Source organism: Astatotilapia calliptera, chromosome 4 (genome assembly GCF_964374335.1).
Source record: "Astatotilapia calliptera chromosome 4, fAstCal68.1, whole genome shotgun sequence".
Classification (NCBI taxonomy): Eukaryota; Metazoa; Chordata; class Actinopteri; order Cichliformes; family Cichlidae; genus Astatotilapia; species Astatotilapia calliptera.
Genome location: NC_137425.1, coordinates 25,295,598 through 25,315,566, shown reverse-complemented (window position 1 = coordinate 25,315,566; position 19,969 = coordinate 25,295,598). Strand labels below are relative to the sequence as shown.

The following is a 19,969-nucleotide window of genomic DNA, read 5'->3' as shown; positions in this document are numbered from 1 at the left end:
CTACAATGACACCCATCCCTGATCCTTCTAGCCCACAGAAACACAGAAGCATCATTCTAGCACACATCAGTAGATCAAGCTGCCAAGAAATCCTGCTCACTGAGAATCTGAATACAACTATCTGATGTAAACTTCTCATTTGGATGAAGTCTTTTTAAACTGTATGTAGGAGAACAGTTAAGGTTGCGCTGGCATTCTTACTCAAGGTCTCGGAGCTTCCTCTGGAGTTCTTTGGCAAATGCCCTCCTGTTCCCGGCCTTCAGGCACTCTGAAGCCTGCGAGAAGCGAAGAGAAAGCTCCTGAAACTGCAGCATGATCTTCTTTTCATCTGCTGCAACGTAGGCCATGCAGAAGGGCCGCACGAAGCCTCTCGCCTCAAGGTCATAAAGGGTAAGGTGATGCACGTAGGCAAATGCCCCCTCTTTCGAGTCGCCCAACACCACCCTGGAGTCCTCCACAAAGCTGAGCCTTGGGTAGCCAGTGCCAGGCGGATGCCCCACGAAGGAGGCCTGGTAGTCCACTGACATGATGCGCAGGGAGAAGTAGTTGAGGTCGAAAGTGCCACAGACTTTGGGATCATCTGGGATAGTAAGGAGAGGCTGTGGGCCCACCTGTTCAGAGAACTCTGAGATGAGGATGAAGTCTTTGGTGAACTTGGCATAGGAGGTTTTGGCCCAGGGGTTGGAGTCAGCCAGAGGATAGAGGGGGACAGAGAACTCCTCTGGGAGAGGCCAGGGATCAGGACTGGTCTGCCCATACTCGTCCTCTTTAGCGAAAGCCACCACATCCGGGGAGCCTATCATAGTGGTGTTTCTAAGCAAGACATGAGAAACACGAGACACGAGTGCAGTTCCACTAATAGCCTTAAAAAACAGTTAAATTGGTCATCCTGCACTCACACAGTCCATAAAGCACCTCGCCAGGTGATGCTGATTAAGCGACTTGAAAGGGGTCCAAGAAAATCAATCTGTTTTATATAAGTCATAAAGCGGGGGGACACAGGTGTCCCTAAAGGCATCTGTGCCCCTGCATAGTTTAGTCCACAGAAGAGGATCGCTTATTTTAAAAAAGAAAGAAAGAAAGCAGCTGACTCACAGAAACACAAATCAGCGTCTGTGTTAACAAAAGCAATTATCCAGCGCCAATCACAGCGTGCTAGGAGGCATCAGGCCATCCCTGCTGTGCAAGAAGGAGAAAAAAGGATAAAGCTGCTTTAGCGGAGAGCTTGTTCTTTCCTCCTCTTCAAGTCTTCACGTCTGCCCTGTATCACGGTAATTTCTGAGTCCGTGGCTCAAACACCGGGGCCGCAGAAACGCCGCTTACAGCTTGAAGCGCTGCACTGAATTCCCACAGTCGGACACGGACGCCATGTTTACTCAGCTGCTTGCCGCCCGGTCACGTGATCAACGTAAGTCCCGTGTGAAGGAAATCCACCCTGAAACCGAAAGTCAATTCAGTTTATTTTATTTTATTTGAATTCGTCAATATAGAGGTTTAAAGCACTCCACGAGTATAAATACATATTAGGAAATAAGATCTGGGTTTTTTTTCCAAAATTATTATAGAGCCTTAAAAGCTACTAATTAATTATCAATTTTACATTTTAGAGATTTAAAAAAAACAAAACAATGTAATATATTCTAGAAAGTAAAACCCAATGATCAAACTCCAAATTACCAATAGTAAGTTATTCTGGCATGTAAAAAATGGGTGTATTTATAGTGTATTTTATTTTTTTAACAACCGAGTAACATTGCGTTAGCGTTATTCTATAAAAAACTAATTATAAAACATATGCTACACATCTAGACAAAAGTAAAATTGAGTGGACGTATTGTAATATTCTTTCTAAGCCTGTTTTAAGGTTTTCATTTGAGGTTTTGCGTCAGGATATTTGCGACAGTGTTCCGACCTTGATGACGGCAGTTTTGACAGGCAGGCGCGGATTTTGTAAACAGAAGTAAGAGTGTTCCTGTGTCTAAGGTCCTCTTCATTTTTTTTTTATTGCTAATTGTTGGTAATTTTCGTGTGGCAGGCATATATTTCCTCTTTGTTCGCTGTTTTATTTGTGGGAAGTGAAGTTAGTCAAGCTTTAGTTGCCTTTTTTGCTCTTTGTTGAAGTTCCTGGGAGCTGATAATATGTAGCTCCCCGCATCAGCTAGCATGCTAACAAAATGGGACGAGAACAGCGCTGAAGCTGTCCGTTGAGCCGGCTGCTTCACGTGAGAGCGGGTATGCTAGTAGCGTGTCTCCTCAGGAGATCTGTGCTTTTATCGGGACTACGGCGGCCGGGAGTCCAGCGGAGGTATTTCTGTGCGGCGCAGAGTGTCCTCCAGGACACATTGCAGCAGGAGGCAGACATGATCCGAAGCCGGGGGCAGATCCGTCGGGTCCTCTGCGTGGCCGAGAAAAATGATGCTGCTAAGGGGATCTCTGAAATTATGTCCAGCGGCAGGGCCAGGAGGGTCAGTCACATCCCCTCTCACACACTCACCTCAGACAGACAAATCTACCAGGCTAATGTGTCAACTCTCTATCAGTTCCAAAATGTGTAGCACTGGTAAAAAGTCTTGAGCCACCTATCATTTCTTTATATTTTGCTAAGTAAACATACACAAACATACATGGAAATACAGTATATAAGGCATTTTTTATTCTGTTCTCTCTCAGGATGATCCCACACTGCTTCAATAATGTTGAGGTCTGGGCTCTTGGGAGGCCAATCCATGACTGATGTTCCATTGTGTGTGTGTTTTTTTTTCTATCCAGGAACGCTTTTACTGCATTAGCAGTGTGTTTGGGAATATTGTCATGCTGAAAATGAAGCTGTTGCCAATTGGACATTTTCAGAGATAGTACAGTTAGAGTGGATCAAATCTAATCCATCCAATTCTGTATTTATAATTTCCCTAACATTACTGACTGAAATGAAATCCAAAACCATGGCAGAGCCTCCACCGTGTCTTACAGATAGCTGTAGACAGGCTGATTTCCTCTGTACATGCTGAAGAGATTTGAGTAAGAAGTTTCAAGTTTGGGTTTGTTTACTTCCTTAAGAATGGCTTTATGACAGGCACCTTTCTACAACCCTGGGATATGTTATTGTTGTGAGTAACAACTGTGATATATCAGGGTTTCTCCTGGCTAAAAACAGGCCTTTGGGAGGATGAACACTCACAGAAGCACAACTGGTCCCACATATAGCTGGACCAGCAGTGAGATTGTGTTACTTGTTTCTGTGAATTTGTCTGTTATTTTTGGTCATTTGATAAACAAAGATGTATTTTAAACTCGAGTAAATTAAACTCCATTTAAATAATATGTGCAGGGAAAAAGTACATATATATATATATATATATATATACACACACACAATAACAAGATCTCTGACAGACACATTTGTATTGTGTAGCTTACATAAATATGGTGAGCAAAATAAGAAACGCCTGTACAGTTTGACTTGTCAACCATACCGATTTCTCCATCTATACATCTGACAATACAACAACAAATCTTTGGTTGCTCCAGCACTCATTGTCTTGTTTTTTTATTTTAGAGGGAAGGAATGTCGAAGTTTAATAAAATCTATGAGTATGAATATCATCTCTTTGGGCAAGTAAGGAAAATTTCATACATTTACCTAAATGTCTGTTCTTTGGCGTTTCGCTTTGTGTCTGATTTTTGTCCCTGTGCTTCCTTCACCAGAATGTGACTGTCTCAATGACATCAGTATCAGGGCATTTACTGGGTCTGGAGTTTAAAGCTCCATTTCAGAAATGGTAAGTTTAAAAATTTTGTTTTTTGGGGGTATAAAGCATCAAACACGCTAACAGAAAAAGCTTATTGTTTTTTATCCTTTTCTCTCCAAAGGCACAGCTGCAATCCGGTGCTGCTGTTTGATGCAGAAGTAGAGAAATATTGTCCGGATAATATGTTACAGATTAAGGTAGGCTCATTAACTGTCCTCCTAATAATAGGAAACATCTACTGAAATAAATGATTATTTTGTATTTCAGTTCAAAGTTTACTGTTTATTAAGTCAACTGCTATAACATTCTTCCTCTCCTCACTTTCCTTTTCTCTGTCCTTTTTTTCTTACATAGCGAACGCTAGAGAAGGAGGTGAGGCTGTGCCAGGCCTTGGTCATCTGGACTGATTGTGATAGAGAGGGAGAAAACATTGGCTTCGAAATCATAGATGTTTGCAAAGCAGGTATAGCAGAAGTCTGGATGTTTTTGTTGACTGTGTAAGGCCTCAGAAGTTCAGGCTTCATGTGAAAAACCTGCTGCTAAAAACATCTCCTCTGTCTGCATTTTGTTTTCTTTCAGTGAAGCCAAATTTACAAGTCTTTCGGGCAAAGTTTTCTGAGATCACGCCCAACTCAATCCGAAGAGCCTGTGAGACTCTAACAGAGCCTGATGCTAACGTCAGCGATGCAGTTGATGTCCGCCAGGAGCTGGACTTGCGTATAGGTAAGACAGCACTCGCTCTTAAGCACATGGAAGGCTTTGTGGGGATAATGGATTGGGTCAAAGGTCAGTGATTCAACAAATGTCTGATGCATCCTTCATAGGTGCATCTTTTACTCGATTCCAGACACTTCGCCTGCAGAAGATCTTCCCAGAGTCCCTGGCCAATCAGCTGATCTCATACGGCAGCTGTCAGTTTCCCACTCTGGGTTTTGTGGTGGAGCGCTTCAAAGCCATCCAGGCATTCATACCCGAGACTTTCTATAAGATCAAAGGTTTGTCCGTGCACACACCCCAATACTCAGCAGAAATTCAGTGATTTGGGTTTTAAAAGGATATTCACCTCTCTCCTTCGTGTCTCTCTTTGCCTCAGTGATCCACGAGGTGGAGGAGGATTGTGTGGAGTTTAACTGGAAACGAAACCGCCTCTTCAATCACACAGCTTGTCTAGTGCTCTACCAGATCTGCATGGAGGTATGTGCCTGCATTTTTTTATGTTGAATATCCTACACTTTGTTCCTTCAGTGATTAAAAACTCATGAGCTGTTCGTGAAATAGTCACGACCTCTGATCTGTTGCTTTTATGGGTTTGTTTTAGTTGTTATTCTATGTGAGACTGTAGCTGCTGTGATTTTTCTGTGTGTTTATACAGCCATGAGTGTTTTGTGTTGTTATATTTTGGTTTGGGGTTTTTTTTGCTTATTGATGAGAGAACAAAGTTGTCATCTGGCTCTATGACTCTCATCGAGACACGTGTATTGTTTACTGTCGAGCCCAGTAATTAACACTTCATTCTCACTGTTGCCCACAGAGAGAAATGTGAGAATCGGAAGAAAAACTTAAGTCAGAGAGACTCAGCAATGTTTGTCTCTGTGCGCTGGGTTTAGTCTGCAGTTCTTTAGAGTATTGGAGGATAACAAGTCAAACTGTAGATGTGATGAACTTATTCTAGTGGGGCAATGAGAGCCTGATTCTGGTTAGAGAAGGCCAGCAAGGAAGTTCCTGCATTATACCTTAAAAGTGCACACTATCTTTTTATAGTAACATGGTGAGACGGCTCACATGTAGTTCCAAAACCAAAGAGTTCAGCATTCAGTTGTGTGGTCCATTTATGGCTCCACTAAGCTTTCTTTTATTTTCTTTTTTTAAATTTGTTCCCCCGTGTTGGCAGAGAAAAACTGTTAATAGACTTTAAAATGTGTCCTGAGGAGACAAACAGAAGTTCACATTTCCTGTTTGCATTCACAGCTTTTCACCAAAACAGACTACAGGTGCTGAAACAATTTCCTTCCTCACTTAACATTTGTGTTCCTTTTTCTGCTTTCAATTTGAAAATCTGTATTATTTACACCTCACACTCAAGATTGAGATGGTCTTTGATTAGGTAGGCATCTCACATTATCAAGCACTACAGGTCCTGTTACTACTAAATTAAACTATCCATTGTGGGGGGTCATTGTCGCCATTCAAGAAGCTTTTCAATGCACAAAAACCCCACACCACTTGGGCCAGAATAGCTGGTGTTTATTTCAGCTGTTGCAAACAGATAAGTAACATCAATAATATTTTTGAGGATGCTAAATCTAACCAACAGCAGAAAGTAAAAGAGTGAAAAGTACAATCCAAGGTTAGTATCCACCTTGAAAGGCACCATGGACATGTACCAACTGTGTGTGAGGTTAGCGCATCTCTATGCTTCTCCTGCTGCTGTTAGGACACCACAGTAAGTTTCAAGTGTTTTCAACCTGCACAAATAAAATGATATAAAAGCCGCGTGTGAAAAGAGAATATCACTTCATTCATTTCCAGGATCCCATAGCAACAGTCACCTCAGTAACCAGCAAACCTAAGAGTAAATGGAGGCCACTGCCTTTGGACACTGTGGTAAGAATAAAAAGCCAAACAGCTGCACATAAATGTAAAACACACAGCAACTTTAAAAAAAAAAGATTTTGTCCTGCTGCTTTGGCCCACTGCAAATAGTCTTCTTCATTTGTCTGGCCTACAGGAACTGGAGAAACTGGCTTCACGGAAGCTCAGAATAAGTGCCAAAGAGACCATGAAAATTGCAGAAAAGCTCTATACTCAGGGGTGAGTGTGTGAATCTTTTAGTCGAAAGCATTTTATGTGATGTAAAAACTGCTTTCCAGAGAATAAACTAATGTCTCGATGTCTGAACTTATTTCACTCTTAAGCCTGATGTGTGAGAGTGTCTGTGGGTTCAATGAAACATACAAGTCCATTTAGATGTTTTCTTAGTTTTATACACAAAGAACGTCCAATCTGGAGGTTCGGCAATCAGTGATTTTACATTTCCAGAGCGTTCCTACATCGTGAATCATGCGTCCTTTTCTTTGTTCTTTTTTTTTCTTCTTCTGCTCAGGTTCATCAGCTATCCCCGCACAGAGACCAACATTTTTCCAGCAAACTTGGCTCTTACCCCACTGGTGGAGCAGCAGGCTCACAGCCCGGTGTGGGGGGCATTCGCCCAGCGAGTGCTTGACCAGCCGGGGGGACCCAACCCAAGACAGGGCAAGAACTCTGACCAAGCCCACCCTCCCATACATCCCACCAAGTTCACTAACACACTGCAGGTAGCTTGGTGTGATCAATAACAGGGATTATTTATTTATTTTTTCATTTCTATTGTTTCAATTTTATGAACAGAAAACAACCACAGAATCTGAGAAGATAATTACAATAAACACTGCTTGTTGTCTCTTTGTGTTCTTCCCAGGGCAATGAAGGACGTGTGTATGAGTTCATTGTTCGCCATTTCTTAGCTTGTGTATCCCAGGATGCTTTGGGACAGGAGACTGTGGTTGATATAGATATCGCTCAGGAGAAGTTCTCCGTCTCGGGACTCATGATCATTGCAAGGAACTACCTGGATGTTTACCCCTATGACAGGTGGAGCACAAAGGTACAGTGTGGGTGTTTAGACTGACCAAACTTTACCAGTTTTGCTCTAAACCCACTTAACCAGCTCAAATGGTGACTGAAACATTCTTGGCATTCATTACACATCTCTACGTTATTGCTTTTTGTGGACAACATATTCAAATGTGCTCTACAGGTGATACCAGTGTATGAACAAGGCTCTCAGTTCCAGCCCTCTGCTATTGAGATGGTGGATGGACAGACGAGTCCTCCGCAGCTGCTCACTGAAGCCGACCTCATATCGCTGATGGAGAAGCACGGCATTGGTATATAATTGACGCACAAAGTCAGAAATTCTGTTTTTTTGTGGGTTGTTAGGTTTGTTTGTTTGTTAGTTAGTTTTGTGTATTTGTCGACTTGTCACTAGTCCATAAATACTTTAAATGATGAATATATGTAATGTGTGGTTTTTCACAGGATGAGAGATTTAAAGACCCAGTACATAAAGTGTCAGTTTAAAATATTATATTTACAAGACCAGCTCACTGTCATGTGATTTAATGGAAGAAATGTTTCATTATAAAATATGTTGTTAGTTTTTGATCATTTAGTGAATTAAATATCATAGTTTAAATTAAATATTACCTTTAAAGTGTGATCTCTATAAAGAGATTCATGATTATATTGACTCAGGTCAATAGTATTCGGCAAATGAGGGAATATTACATTTTACCCCCACTTTGTTGAATTGGGGCCTCGGACAATTAAGGCAAAAGAAAGTCCAACTTGGTCCAACCCAACTAACAAGTTGTACCTAATAAAGTGTCTAGTGAGTGTATGTGGATATTTTTTGTGTGTTGATCTGGTTTAATAAAAGCAGCTCCACCTACTAACACGTGCTTCTCTCAGTATAGACCTTCTTTGCTCCGTACTCACAGTTTGGTGTCTAATGTGAGTGTTACTATGCTAACTGTTCACATTACAGGTACAGATGCAACCCACGCTGATCACATTGAGACTATAAAGAGTCGCATGTATGTGGGCTTGACAGCTGACCAGAGGTTTACGCCTGGAGAGCTGGGCATGGGGCTGGTGGAGGGTATGTGCACGCACGCTCGCACTCAATGTAAAGCTCGGTCACTCAGTTAAGCTGCGTACATATCAATGTGTGCGTGTTTGTGTGTGCGTGCAGGTTATAACTCCATGGGCTATGAGATGTCAAAACCGAACCTGCGTGCTGAATTGGAAGCAGACCTCAAGCTGGTGTCAGAAGGGCGAAAGGACAAACAGAGCGTGCTGCAGCATCACATCCAGAAATACAAGACCGTCTTCATTGAGTCTGTCAGGAAAGCGAAGAAGTTAGTTGCATTTACCTTGTAGTTTACACGTGTGTATGTCTGCATCCTCAATATTAAAACTAGTGCGTAACCTTTCCTGCTATCGCTGCATCCTGCTGGTAAGAAGTCGTATGTCTGCTGTTCCCTCAGGTTAGATGAAGCGCTGTCTCCCTATCTCGGTGCAGCTCACGAGATCCCTGAAGCAGAGCAGCAGGACATGGAGATCCCGCTGCCGGTGAGGAAGTGCCCTAACTGTGGTCGGGACATGGTGCTGAAGAAGAAGAGAGAGGGAAACAGGTGAGACGATGGAAACAACGGAAGCTGTAAAAAAGAAGGATGCGTTCTTCCAACCTTCCTCAGCAGGCAGTAGAGATGTATTTGTTAAAAATACACCGATTGGGCAAAAAAAGAAACTCACACCTTCTAATATTTTGGTCCTTACCTTTGGTAAAAGCACACATGCGCTGTGGCATCTCCCAGTGTGGGAAAGTTGGACTGTTATATAAAGTCTTCTCAACACATCCCAAAGATTCTCACTGGGGTTAAAGTCTGGACTCCGTGGTGTGTGAAAATGGTGTGTCATTCTCCCTGAGCTGAACTATCACAGTTTGAGCCTGATGAGTTCTGGCATTGCCATCTTTAATGTGCCACCAAGGGGCATACTAATGGAAAAAGATTGAACTTGACCAGCTCAAGGAACCTCAGATCCTAACACTGCCACCACAGTCCTGTGTGGTAGGAACTTCATGTGATTCTCTTTTTACCTGACGCACCCATCACATCTTACTTTTATTTTTTTAGTTACATTTATTCATTTTGATTATTTTTTTGGGGGGGGGGAGGTTTCTACCATCGTAGCGGACATAAACGCTTTTTGCACCCTCGCTGCACTCTGACCTCTCAGCTGCTCTCTGTCTCCTCCTGCAGTAAATACCTGTCGTGTGTGGGCTTCCCAGCCTGTAAAACAGCAGTGTGGTTTCCCGACGTGGTGCTCGAGGTCAGCAGAGATGAAAGCACATGTCCTACCTGTCAGCCACACCCCATTCATATGTGAGTATTGATTTGTATTAATCTGGACAGTATTAAAGCCTCATAGGAGTGCTTGATAAGTTACCAAACTGAAATGTCCTAAATAAAGTAAGGCTAGCTTACTGGGATCAAGGGTTGAGTAATGCTGTGACAATGCTGATCTGTCTCTTCCTCAAAGACTCAAGTTTGTAATTTGCTTTGTAGTACAAAAAGATTATTTGTATTTTCCCTTTAAAAAAATAAAATAAATAAAATAAAATGTCCAAAAGTTGATTCTTGGGCGATCGTGGCTCAAGAATTGGGAGTTCACCTTGTAATCGGAAGGTTGCCGGTTAGAGCCCCGGCTTGGACAGTCCCAGTCGTTGTGTCCTTGGGCAAGACACTTCACCCGTTGCCTACTGGTGGTGGTCAGAGGGCCCGGTGGCGCCAGTGTTCGGCAGCCTCGCCTCTCTCAGTGCGCCCCAGGGGGGCTGTGGCTACAATGTAGCTTGCCATCACCAGTGTGTGAATGGGTGGATGACTGAAAATGTAAAGCGCCCTTAGCCCATAGGGACTAGTAAAGCGCTATACAAATACAGGCCATTTACCATTCTGTTAATCTGGACGTAGCGTTTTCAGTGGGAGAAACGTTTCGTCACTCATCCAAGTGACTTCTTCAGTCTCAGCTGACTGCAGGTTTCCCCAATCTTATCAACAGTACATTCGCATAATGACTGAAGCTAGCACCACTGAAGGAACAATAGGTCAGTTCCTTCATCATAATTATGCAAATTCTCATGACCATTGATCAACAACCACTGATCAAAGCTCACTGATCAAAGACCACTGATCAATGGCTGTGAGTACCGTTCACAGAGAGTTGGGGAATGGCTGCAATCACAGCATTGTAAGATGGTGAAAGATGTACCCTTAGGTCCCCTCCTTGATTCAAAGATGTTCTTTCCCTTTTCACGTAAACGGCCTCCTTGACTCCGCGCTCAAACCAGCGTTCCTCCCTGTCCAAGATGTGAACATCCTCATCACTGAAAGAGTCCACTGGCCTGCAGGTGTAAATAGACTGCAGAGTCCTGGCCTGACGAGGTAGCTCTTCTGTGTTGTGCCATGTGCTTCGCCAGAGGTTTCCCTGATGTATAAATCCTGGCAATCCTCCTGGCACTTAACAGCGTACACTATGCGTTTTGGGGGGTTTAAAAGCCACAGAGACACAGTTTAGAATGGATTCTGAATAAATGAATACATTTTTAAACATCCATTTTCTTTCTTCTGTATTTTCCTGTATTTATTTTGATATTTTCATCAGTTTTTGCATATGGTTTTTATTGAGCCATATTATTTGACTGTGTCATTAACACTCCAGCTGAAGAATAATTACACCTTAAATACAGACTCACAGAGCTGTAAGCGTGGCTGAAGAGTCTTCACACACATGTCCTCGTTGTTCACTGTGTCCTTCTGGCTCTGTGTGTTTCATTAGGCTCATTTAAACTGTGCACAGTAGATTTGTAGTGCTACTCAGTTTTTATGCAAATGTCCTCTGATGCAATGTGAGTGACAAATAGGTAAGAAGCATTCGTATTTACGACTGTCCTGCACTAAAGGAGTTGGGATTGTTTTCCTCTGCAATCCACTGCTGTCCAGCCAGAGCAGTGATCGCACATTATGTGGTCAGTGCTGTAGATAAACGGCCTTCACAAGAGGCCAAAGAGTGCCTCCTACTGTGTGTGTGTGTGTGTGTGTGTGTGTGTGTGTGTGTGTGTGTGTGTGTGATGCTTGTAGTCTTTAAGGTCTTTCAGGAAGTGTAACACTAACTCTCTGCTCTAACCAGAAGAGCGGAAGGTACCCTAAGCAGTAATAAGTACGTTGGAAAAACAGCTGACAGACTGGTTTTTGTGTTGTTTTTTTTCTTCTCCTGTTTTTTTGACAGCCTACTAATGTTGACAGTCACAGCTTTAACATGAAGTGCTCTTTTTGTTTCACTTCCTGCTTGTCACATGAACCCAGGAGAAATATATTAGTTTACTAATTATATTTCTGAAGTCCTCAGCACTGAAGACACATCCCCAAAAATAGATAACCAGCAAATGTCAAGTTTGGTACTGTTAGAATAAGAGTGGACTTTAACTGCAGCAGTCTTGTCCTGCATGATTACTGATTACTTATTGTACTGAGATACATCTATCTCAGCCTAACTGACCACTGTTATGTATCAAAGTTCAAATGCTGATTTAAAGAGCAGCGACCTTCCCTGCAACGGTCACACAATACAGTACAACGCAGAAAAAATCTGAATATGTACAGAACAAAAACATGTAGACTCTTAATAACATATAACATGTAAAGTATGTACTCTGGCCTCAGATTTCCAAAAGACTCTTACAGTTACAAAACTGTTTTAGGATTCGGTAAACGTCCCCTAGCGTCACGCAGAAAAGAGTCTCAACCTAAATCATCTCCCTAAATCATGCCTGCTGATTTAGACTTTTGTCAGGGTCTGTGCTACAGGGGGCCACATAACCTATTCACACTTGCACTTATGCTGGTGCATTATGTGTTAATTACCCTGTGTTAGTGACCTGCTGTTATAGTCGATAGAAATGCAGGGGCTTTTTTCTTTCCTGTCCCCCCCACCTCTCTTTGTTTTGGTCAGTTTTGTTTTTTTGTCAGGGACAAAATTTTTCACTTCTGTTTTTCCACTTCTTTGTACATTTCCTCACGTCCATTCTTTTAGGAATTTACTGACATGTGTGAGTCATTATATATCTATTATTGGCATTATTAGCATCAATATAAGTACAATGGTTGTTATTCTCTCACTGATAAATTCAAAAACTGCTGCAACAAAGGGTAGCTGGAAATGTACAGGAGGAACTGTTACTGAACAGACCAGTCAGTGCAGATGCACGCTGTGTCACCACGACGTGTTGTTGCATTTCTAGGGAGGTACACATCAGGCATACGGTTAAAGTGTAGATTTTCAGAGAGGTTTGCGTGTATGACGTAGCTATGGTGTAGATTTCCCAGTAACACGCTATCTTCCAGCTTAACAGTGGAAATACCAAAGAACCATATGCTGTAAAGTATTTGCACTGATGTTCTGTTGTTTTCTCTTTGCTGCACTACTCAGATCCTCCTGAGCTGCTCTCGAGCTATATAAAAATGTTTTACAATTCCAGCCTCATGACTTAGACTTACAAGCTAACTGGACACCAGAGGCCCGGTGTGAGAAACGCTCCACTATTTAATAAAAATCAAGTTTGAAGAGGAACTAAATCAGTTAACCAGACTTTAAGCAGTTTTTGCTCAGGAGAGTCTGTAGAGTCTGCTAATCAGCAGGTCGGTGCTCAACCCCCGGCTCCTCCAGTCCACATGCGGAAGTGTGCTTGGACAAGATAATGAACTCCAAAGTGCATTGAACAAACCTTGTGTGACTAGGTGAATGAGGCTTCTAGGAAAAGGTGCTTTGAGTGCTCAGATAATATAGAAAAGCACCGTATAAGTACCAGTCTGTAAGCAGACTGTACTACAGGTAGATGTATCTCAGCTCAGTTAGTGACATGTGGCCTTTGCAGACTTTGACAGTTAGATGAATTGTTCTGCATGTGCTGACTTACACAATGAAATAGTTTGAACATATTTTAGAAGTCAAAACTACTCAACTGATAGAAGGTGATCAGTTTTAATCACAAAGACGTATTCAACCAGTAACTGGTCAAACTCTGGACACTCGGTCATTTGCAGAAATGTGCAGAAACATTTGCAATGCTTCACGTCTCTCTGTTAGAGTGCTCACACGCTGTGCTCAGTGATGCTTTTTAATCAGCAACTGCTTCATGGCTTTCCTGTTGTCTTTAACTCATTTAAATTGCTCCATATAATCCAGCTCTGAGGTCTCCATCAGACCTGGACGATCATTTCGGTTTCGGTTTCTCACTGAAATTAACACGTTCTCGAATCATGCAGGAGCAGTCCAGCTTTCTGCATGTGTTTGAGTGTTGTGTTTTTGGTAACTGGCACCTGTAACTGGTGTTGAATGTTCTTTCATCACAGGCATAAGGCACAGTAACACGATTAAGCCAGAGCCCTTATGTTGTGAGGGGTTTCACGTGTTGTTTTGCTAACTATATTTCAGAACGCATGATTTTTGAAGGTGCTTTGTACTTGACTGATTTAGGGAGGGATGTCTAAGTTATGAGTGCTTTTGTAAAAGATTCGTCCTCTCAGCACAACAGAGACTTAACTCACACATTAACTGAAAAAAAACATGTATTTATTTATTTTTTCAGTGGTCACGTCAGTGCTAAACTCCCTCCGTGCCTTATGCTACCCTCTCAGGCAAACAAACAGCGACGGCCCTGACGCTCTCGAGAAATTTCTCCAAATCTTGTTTACACAAGTAGGCGTTAACCCTACGAGCACGTGGCTCAGCTCAGTCCAAATATAGGGCACGCTCACTCGCAGTGAGCCAAAGTGCTCCACACCAGCATCTGTTACCATGGCAACCAATCTGGTGGCGAGCTCAAAGTTGAGCTCCAGCCCTCTCTCCAGAACAATGTCAGCGATGTAGTTTTTTGGTTTTTTTTTTAAATCAGATATCACTGTGCAGCTTGTTGGATAACTTCATATGCTGATAAATGCAGATGTGCGCAGGAGTAGACTGTTGCTTGGTGCTACCGCCTCACTTGTTGCCACGGCAACTTGCCCTGTTTTACCAACTTTTCTTATGTACAGATTTTTGAAAAAGCCACTTTATGGTGGACTGTTTGTCCTCAGTGCTTCACACAGTTTTCTATGAGAATATATATTTTATTACATTTCAGTCATAAGTCATGGTGTATACTCCTGAGTTACTGGTAATTTCAGTTACCTACAGCCACTAAAATTGACAGAGGGTGACAGAAAATGTCACTGCATGGAATTAAACTTCTATATGATATGCCTTTGGTTCACTGATAAATCGTCTCTGTGGATCAAATTTAATTACGCCAGTGAAGCACATATTAATCAAATGTCCATGCAGAAGCGCAAAAGTGACTCACACGTCGTTACCACTGAGCCAATTATATCATGTTAGAAACCCTGTACCTTAAGACATCCAGATGTGTGTGGGGGTTTTAAGCGTTTCCTTCTAATGTCTTTTAGTCACAGCCGAGCACAGAACAACAGAATGAACCTCATTGTCAGTGGAAATATTTAAGTAATTAGGATTCATCTTCTAGAGTTTATTCATATCTCTACATACTTTATGTCTAACAATGATGATCGTCATTCTGCATCAAAGGGGTGGATTAGCAAGCTGATAGATCCATTCATGGGGCCATGCTGGAGTGTCAAATACATGTTGGTATTGGCACAAATATTGACCAATAATAATTAATAGAAAACATTTTTTTAGAAAAAAGTGCAGAAAGCAAAGCTTGGGTTTTTTGTTTTTTAGAAATTTGTCATCATTGATGTCTTAGCTTCATGGTGTTTCTGCAGCACATGTGCAGATCCACAAGAGTGTGGTGAACTGGAGCCTGTCAGCGACAGAGCGAGAGGCAGGGTCACGAGTCAGTCGGACTATCTGAAGAAAACTCACACAGGTGCAGGGAGAAGATCCCAATCCAGAAAGGTCCCAACCAGTCAGCGCCACCAGCCTTCTGCCCTCCTCTGCCGTAATATAACTATTTATGTCAAGAATGTGTTTAAGAATCTTTTCTGCAATAACGTTATGCAGGAGGATTTTTTTTAACAGTGAACTGTGAAATCTTAATACTCCACACCACAGCCATCACATACCCACTTGACTTTTGTGGGTGGAAACAGTCGGCCTGCTGAACAAATAGTATAATAATTGAAATTACCTGAGGTATTTGATTCTGATTGTGTTGATTGTACTAAAATTGCCCACTCTGAATGAGTCAAGCAAGCTAAGAGGACTGAGCTTACCCGTAGCTTACTTGACTCATTTAGAGTGACTTACTCTCTTTGGATGTTAAATAAGTGATGGATTGCCACACAGCACAGCTCATTTATTAGATGTGCATACTGAGGTTGCCTCCTGTGTGTCCTCCCTTCTTCAGGTTGAAGTTCAAGTTCCGCAGGGGTAGCCTTCCTCCCATGATGCCTCTGGAGTTTGTGGGCTGCATCGGTGGCTGTGACGAGATCCTCCGAGAAGTGCTGGACCTGAAATATCTCAGACCAGGGGGAGGTGGTGGTGGTGCAGGAGTTGGAGGAGGGGGTGGAAGAGGAGATGACCCTCATCCTCCACCTCCAAGGCCACCCAGACCTGATCCGTCCAGAACCCGAATCTCTAATCCTCGCCATTCTCTCCCGCCTGTGCCCTCCTGGACCCCACAGCCGACGTCTCCACCAGGTGGCCGCAGTATGAGTATAAACGCCAGCAGTGACGCGATCGTGTGCAACTGTGGTCAGGATGCACTCCTCCTGACTGTGCGCAAAGACGGCCCTAATCAAGGCCGGCAGTTTTACAAGTGCAACGCCGGGAGCTGCAACTTCTTTCTTTGGGCAGATCAACCAAGTCAGCAGGGGGCGCCACAGAATCGAGGGCTGCCACCGCCAGCACCGAGGACTTCCCAGCCTCCTAGGCCATCTCTGGGATTCAGAAACACATCTGAAGGAAGCAGAGGGCAGGAAGCGGGTGCACCAGGACATTTGGAACAGGTGATGTGCAACTGCAACGAGGCAGCCGTGACGCGAACGGTGCAGAAGGACGGTCCAAACAAGGGTCGCATGTTCCACACCTGTGGGAAGCCAAGAGAGCAGCAGTGTGGCTTCTTTCAGTGGGCTGATGAGAACGTACCTCCACCAGGTGGGGCTCTCACACACAAATCCTCCTCTGAGCTCCTAATCATAATCCAATGTCAGACCACATACCTCCAACAGGGCTGAAAATTCCCTCTACACATGCACGAGCTGTGTCACTGTTATCTCTTACTTCAATTCAATATGCATTTGTGAAGATATGATGCACATTACACACAAAACAGTGAAGAATGCTTCCTAAAATTCCTGGATCCATACACAGTGACTCATAGTCATCAGTCACTTACACATGAGTTAGGCCCCGCCTCTGATAAAAATGCAAATCTTTCCACAACCTTTTGAGTCATTCGTTTAACAAACAGGCAGACAGAAAAAACAAACAGTCTGAACCAATCACGTAACTTCTTTGGCTCAGGTAGTGAAAAGGAAAAGTATGTAATTAGTTAGATTACTTTGTTAAATGGGCATAAACTTAATTCTCATCTTTATTTCCTTTAACAAGTATGGACAAACACATTCCTGGCAGGACAAATAGTTGAACAAGTGTTTCTAGCAGCTGCTTGATTTTCAGGGAAATCTCGTCACAAACTTCCTAACAGAACTGCTTTATTGTTACAACGTATGGAGTCACCAGCTCTATTGAGGTCATTGCTATTGAGCCTGGGCTTTGACGTGGATGCGCTGCGGATATACTGCCTTTGTATTGGCTTCACCTGAAACACATATTATGCGTAGGAACGAGTGAGTCACAAGGACAACATGAGGATGAGCTCATTTTCAGATTGTGTTTTGCCTTCACTGTGAACCTTTATCAACAAGTTGGTCTCATATGGATAGCATCTACAAACTACACGTATCTTTTTTCCAAAACATAAATACAGCCTAAAAATAGAAAACTAGTTTGACTTATGTTTTGGAAGCTGATCTTCGCAGCGCATAGACACTGATCTTATACTGGTGTACCCACTTTCACTGGGTTAAGTCACATGGTTGACATTGGCAGATGTTTGTAAACAACAAATTCAAAATGTCTCTAATATGACCATATTACGAGACAAATGTTAGAGCCTGACTGATTCATCTGCAGGCTGATATTAACTATGCACTATTATGTCGTTCTTGACAATTATAACAGTCAATAAATGTAAATTAAAGAAATAAAGACGAGGCAGGAGAAGCACCCTTCAGCCACGTTATTAGTGTTGACGTTGCACAGTTTGTCGACCACGTGCACTTTGCAAATCCACTTGCAGTTTCTTAAACTGCTTGTTATCTTAGGTACCTCAACAGTGTATTGAATAACTACACATAACAAATGTCAGGGATCTCTCTTTGTGTTTGGTGTGGCTAAAAAGTAATATCAGCCAAAATATCAGATGATTAAGTAACCAAAATATCGGTATCGATATTAAAAATCCTATATTGATCGGGCTCTAATACTTGTAAATAAATACAGAAGTGTTTTTTTAATAACCTTGGCTCTGTAGATGCCCACATGAACCAATTAAAGCTTTATCTGTAATAACTGAAGCAGTGTGGTTTGATTAAGCATAGTCACCCTTCAAAACACACCGTTATTATCAGGTCCAAATTTCTTTATTCATACTGCAGCGAGAGTTCACATGTGATAAGAAAGTAACACACAGCGAAACATTATCAACAACAAATCATAAAACTGATGCAAGAAGTGATAATGTATACTAATAAAGTATGGACCAATAAAGTATTGACAGGATACTTAGGGAAATCCAGTCGGTGTTCTTTATTGTTACACGCCATCAAAACTTGGCATGAAGACTTTTAGTTTACCAGCTGAAATTTTTTAATCTTCATCTTAATCTTAATTATCTGGTCTTATCTGTCTAGGATAAAAAGGATGGGCATAGTTTTCAGGTCTCAGATTGAACCCAGAGTCAAAGTGCATTCATTAAACCTGTAGTGCTTCTACTGGCCAGCAGGGACTGACTCATTCGGTGGCAGAAGGAAGTCTGAGTACAGAAGTAGATGGAAAAACTGCCAAACTGCTCACTTGATCTACAAAATTTCCTGGATGCGCTCTGTCACATTCCAGTGACTACGTCCACCTTTTATATTCTTCGTGGACATATTCAGGTTTTCAGACCAAGCAATACAAGACTTTCTAATAGATTCTCTGAAAAGATGAGTCATCTCAGTAAAAGCAAGCGTACTTGACATTATAAATGTATTATAGACAGGCATTTGCAGTGTATGCTATTGAGTTTTAGTGGACCTTGACTGCAGTGATTTGGCTGTAAAATTCTACGAAAGTTCTACAAAGCACATTATGTTTGTTTAAGAAAAAAAAGGATATTATGCTCACCATTTGATGGTAAAAAAGAAAGTACTGTCACAACTCACGAACACAGAGACCTTGAGGCATCAACATGACATGTACCTGCAGTCCCAACATGCTGAAAAAAATTCTTTGGTACTTTCTATGCTATAACTGGTAACTTTGACTCTTTTAACTCTGATCTCTGTTTCCCCGTGTCAGGTGGTTTTGGTGGTGGATTTTATAGTGATGGAGACGGCGGGAGGAAGGGAAGGAAGATGATGGGAGGTCCGAGTGCTAACAGACCCCCTGCTGCTAAGAAACCTCGCACCTGTGGCATCTGCCACATGCCAGGACACACCCGAGTCACCTGTCCTCAGCGATGACCGCTGTCTGTGACTGAAGCCACCCCATAATTGGGCAGAGTTAATGAAGTCTGTGACTTCAGTTTTAAATTTTAAACAACTTGGACTATACATAGAGTGGGGCATCTGCAAAGCAACTGGGTCAACAGGATAAGTGTGTGCAAAACAGAAAGTGTTCCACCCACATGTGTTGGCCAAACCAATACCAAAAGTGCCCAACAGCAGCATAAACTGCAGCTTTTCTTTTTGTTTTCACTCAGCACCGATGCCTCAGCTGTACTCAGATCAGTTCCAGATGAGCGACTCTTCTGTGGGGCTTGGGAGGACAAATAAGGTCAAGCTAATATTGAAGTGTAAAACAAACCAATCAGAACTGTACACGATCCATGTATGCTGGAGAGCACACATAAAATAAACTCTGAGACAAACGCTGAAGTGCTGAACTAGTTTTATTACTCGCGTTTGTAACCACAGCAACCTGAAAGCGCTTAGCAAGTTATTGAAAATTTGCTCACATGGCCTTGGATCAACCGATCCTCCACTCCACTGTCTTTTTCTGCTTTTTACAATCTCGAAATCCTAACTAAAATCCTGTATATTTCTGACTCAGGAGCAACGCCATCTCTGACAAATGAACTTCATTTTAAAAGACGGCGTGCATGCCGGTCAAGACTAATCGGCCAAATGTATTGATATCTGAATATTTTCATGTATCGATTTATGGAGGTGGAAGAAAAAGGCGGGGGGAAAAAATTGTTTTTACACTGCAAAGGTTGGACTGGTCATCTGATGTTCGCACTGATAAAAGTTAATAAACTCATTTTAACATTT

At 42.4% G+C, this 19,969-nt stretch overlaps 2 protein-coding genes across 3 annotated transcripts in view; one reads left to right on the top strand and one right to left on the bottom strand.

Annotated features, from left to right (window-relative positions):
• The window catches only part of smcr8a (Smith-Magenis syndrome chromosome region, candidate 8a), a 10,410-nt gene extending 9,018 nt beyond the window's left edge, over positions 1-1,392 (bottom strand). The window contains exon 1 of the mRNA XM_026165608.2: positions 202-1,392. Within this exon, the coding sequence (XP_026021393.2) occupies positions 202-803 (602 nt within the window). The 5' untranslated portion in view covers positions 804-1,392. The remainder of the gene's footprint in view (positions 1-201) is intronic.
• On the top strand, positions 1,269-19,969 carry top3a (DNA topoisomerase III alpha). 2 transcript variants are annotated; one of them, XM_026165607.2, is made up of 19 exons: positions 1,269-1,408; positions 3,557-3,616; positions 3,706-3,779; positions 3,871-3,946; positions 4,104-4,212; positions 4,329-4,472; positions 4,574-4,744; positions 4,843-4,943; positions 6,279-6,353; positions 6,478-6,560; positions 6,853-7,063; positions 7,207-7,392; positions 7,546-7,675; positions 8,335-8,448; positions 8,542-8,707; positions 8,837-8,983; positions 9,614-9,736; positions 15,778-16,526; positions 18,996-19,969. In XM_026165607.2, the coding sequence occupies exons 2-19, from the start codon at positions 3,566-3,568 to the stop codon at positions 19,157-19,159; spliced, it is 2,874 nt and encodes a 957-aa protein (XP_026021392.2). In that variant the 5' UTR covers positions 1,269-1,408; positions 3,557-3,565; the 3' UTR covers positions 19,160-19,969. The 2 variants fall into 2 exon arrangements, with proteins under 2 accessions (XP_026021392.2, XP_026021391.2); XM_026165606.2 differs by lacking the exon at positions 1,269-1,408 and adding an exon at positions 1,922-2,465.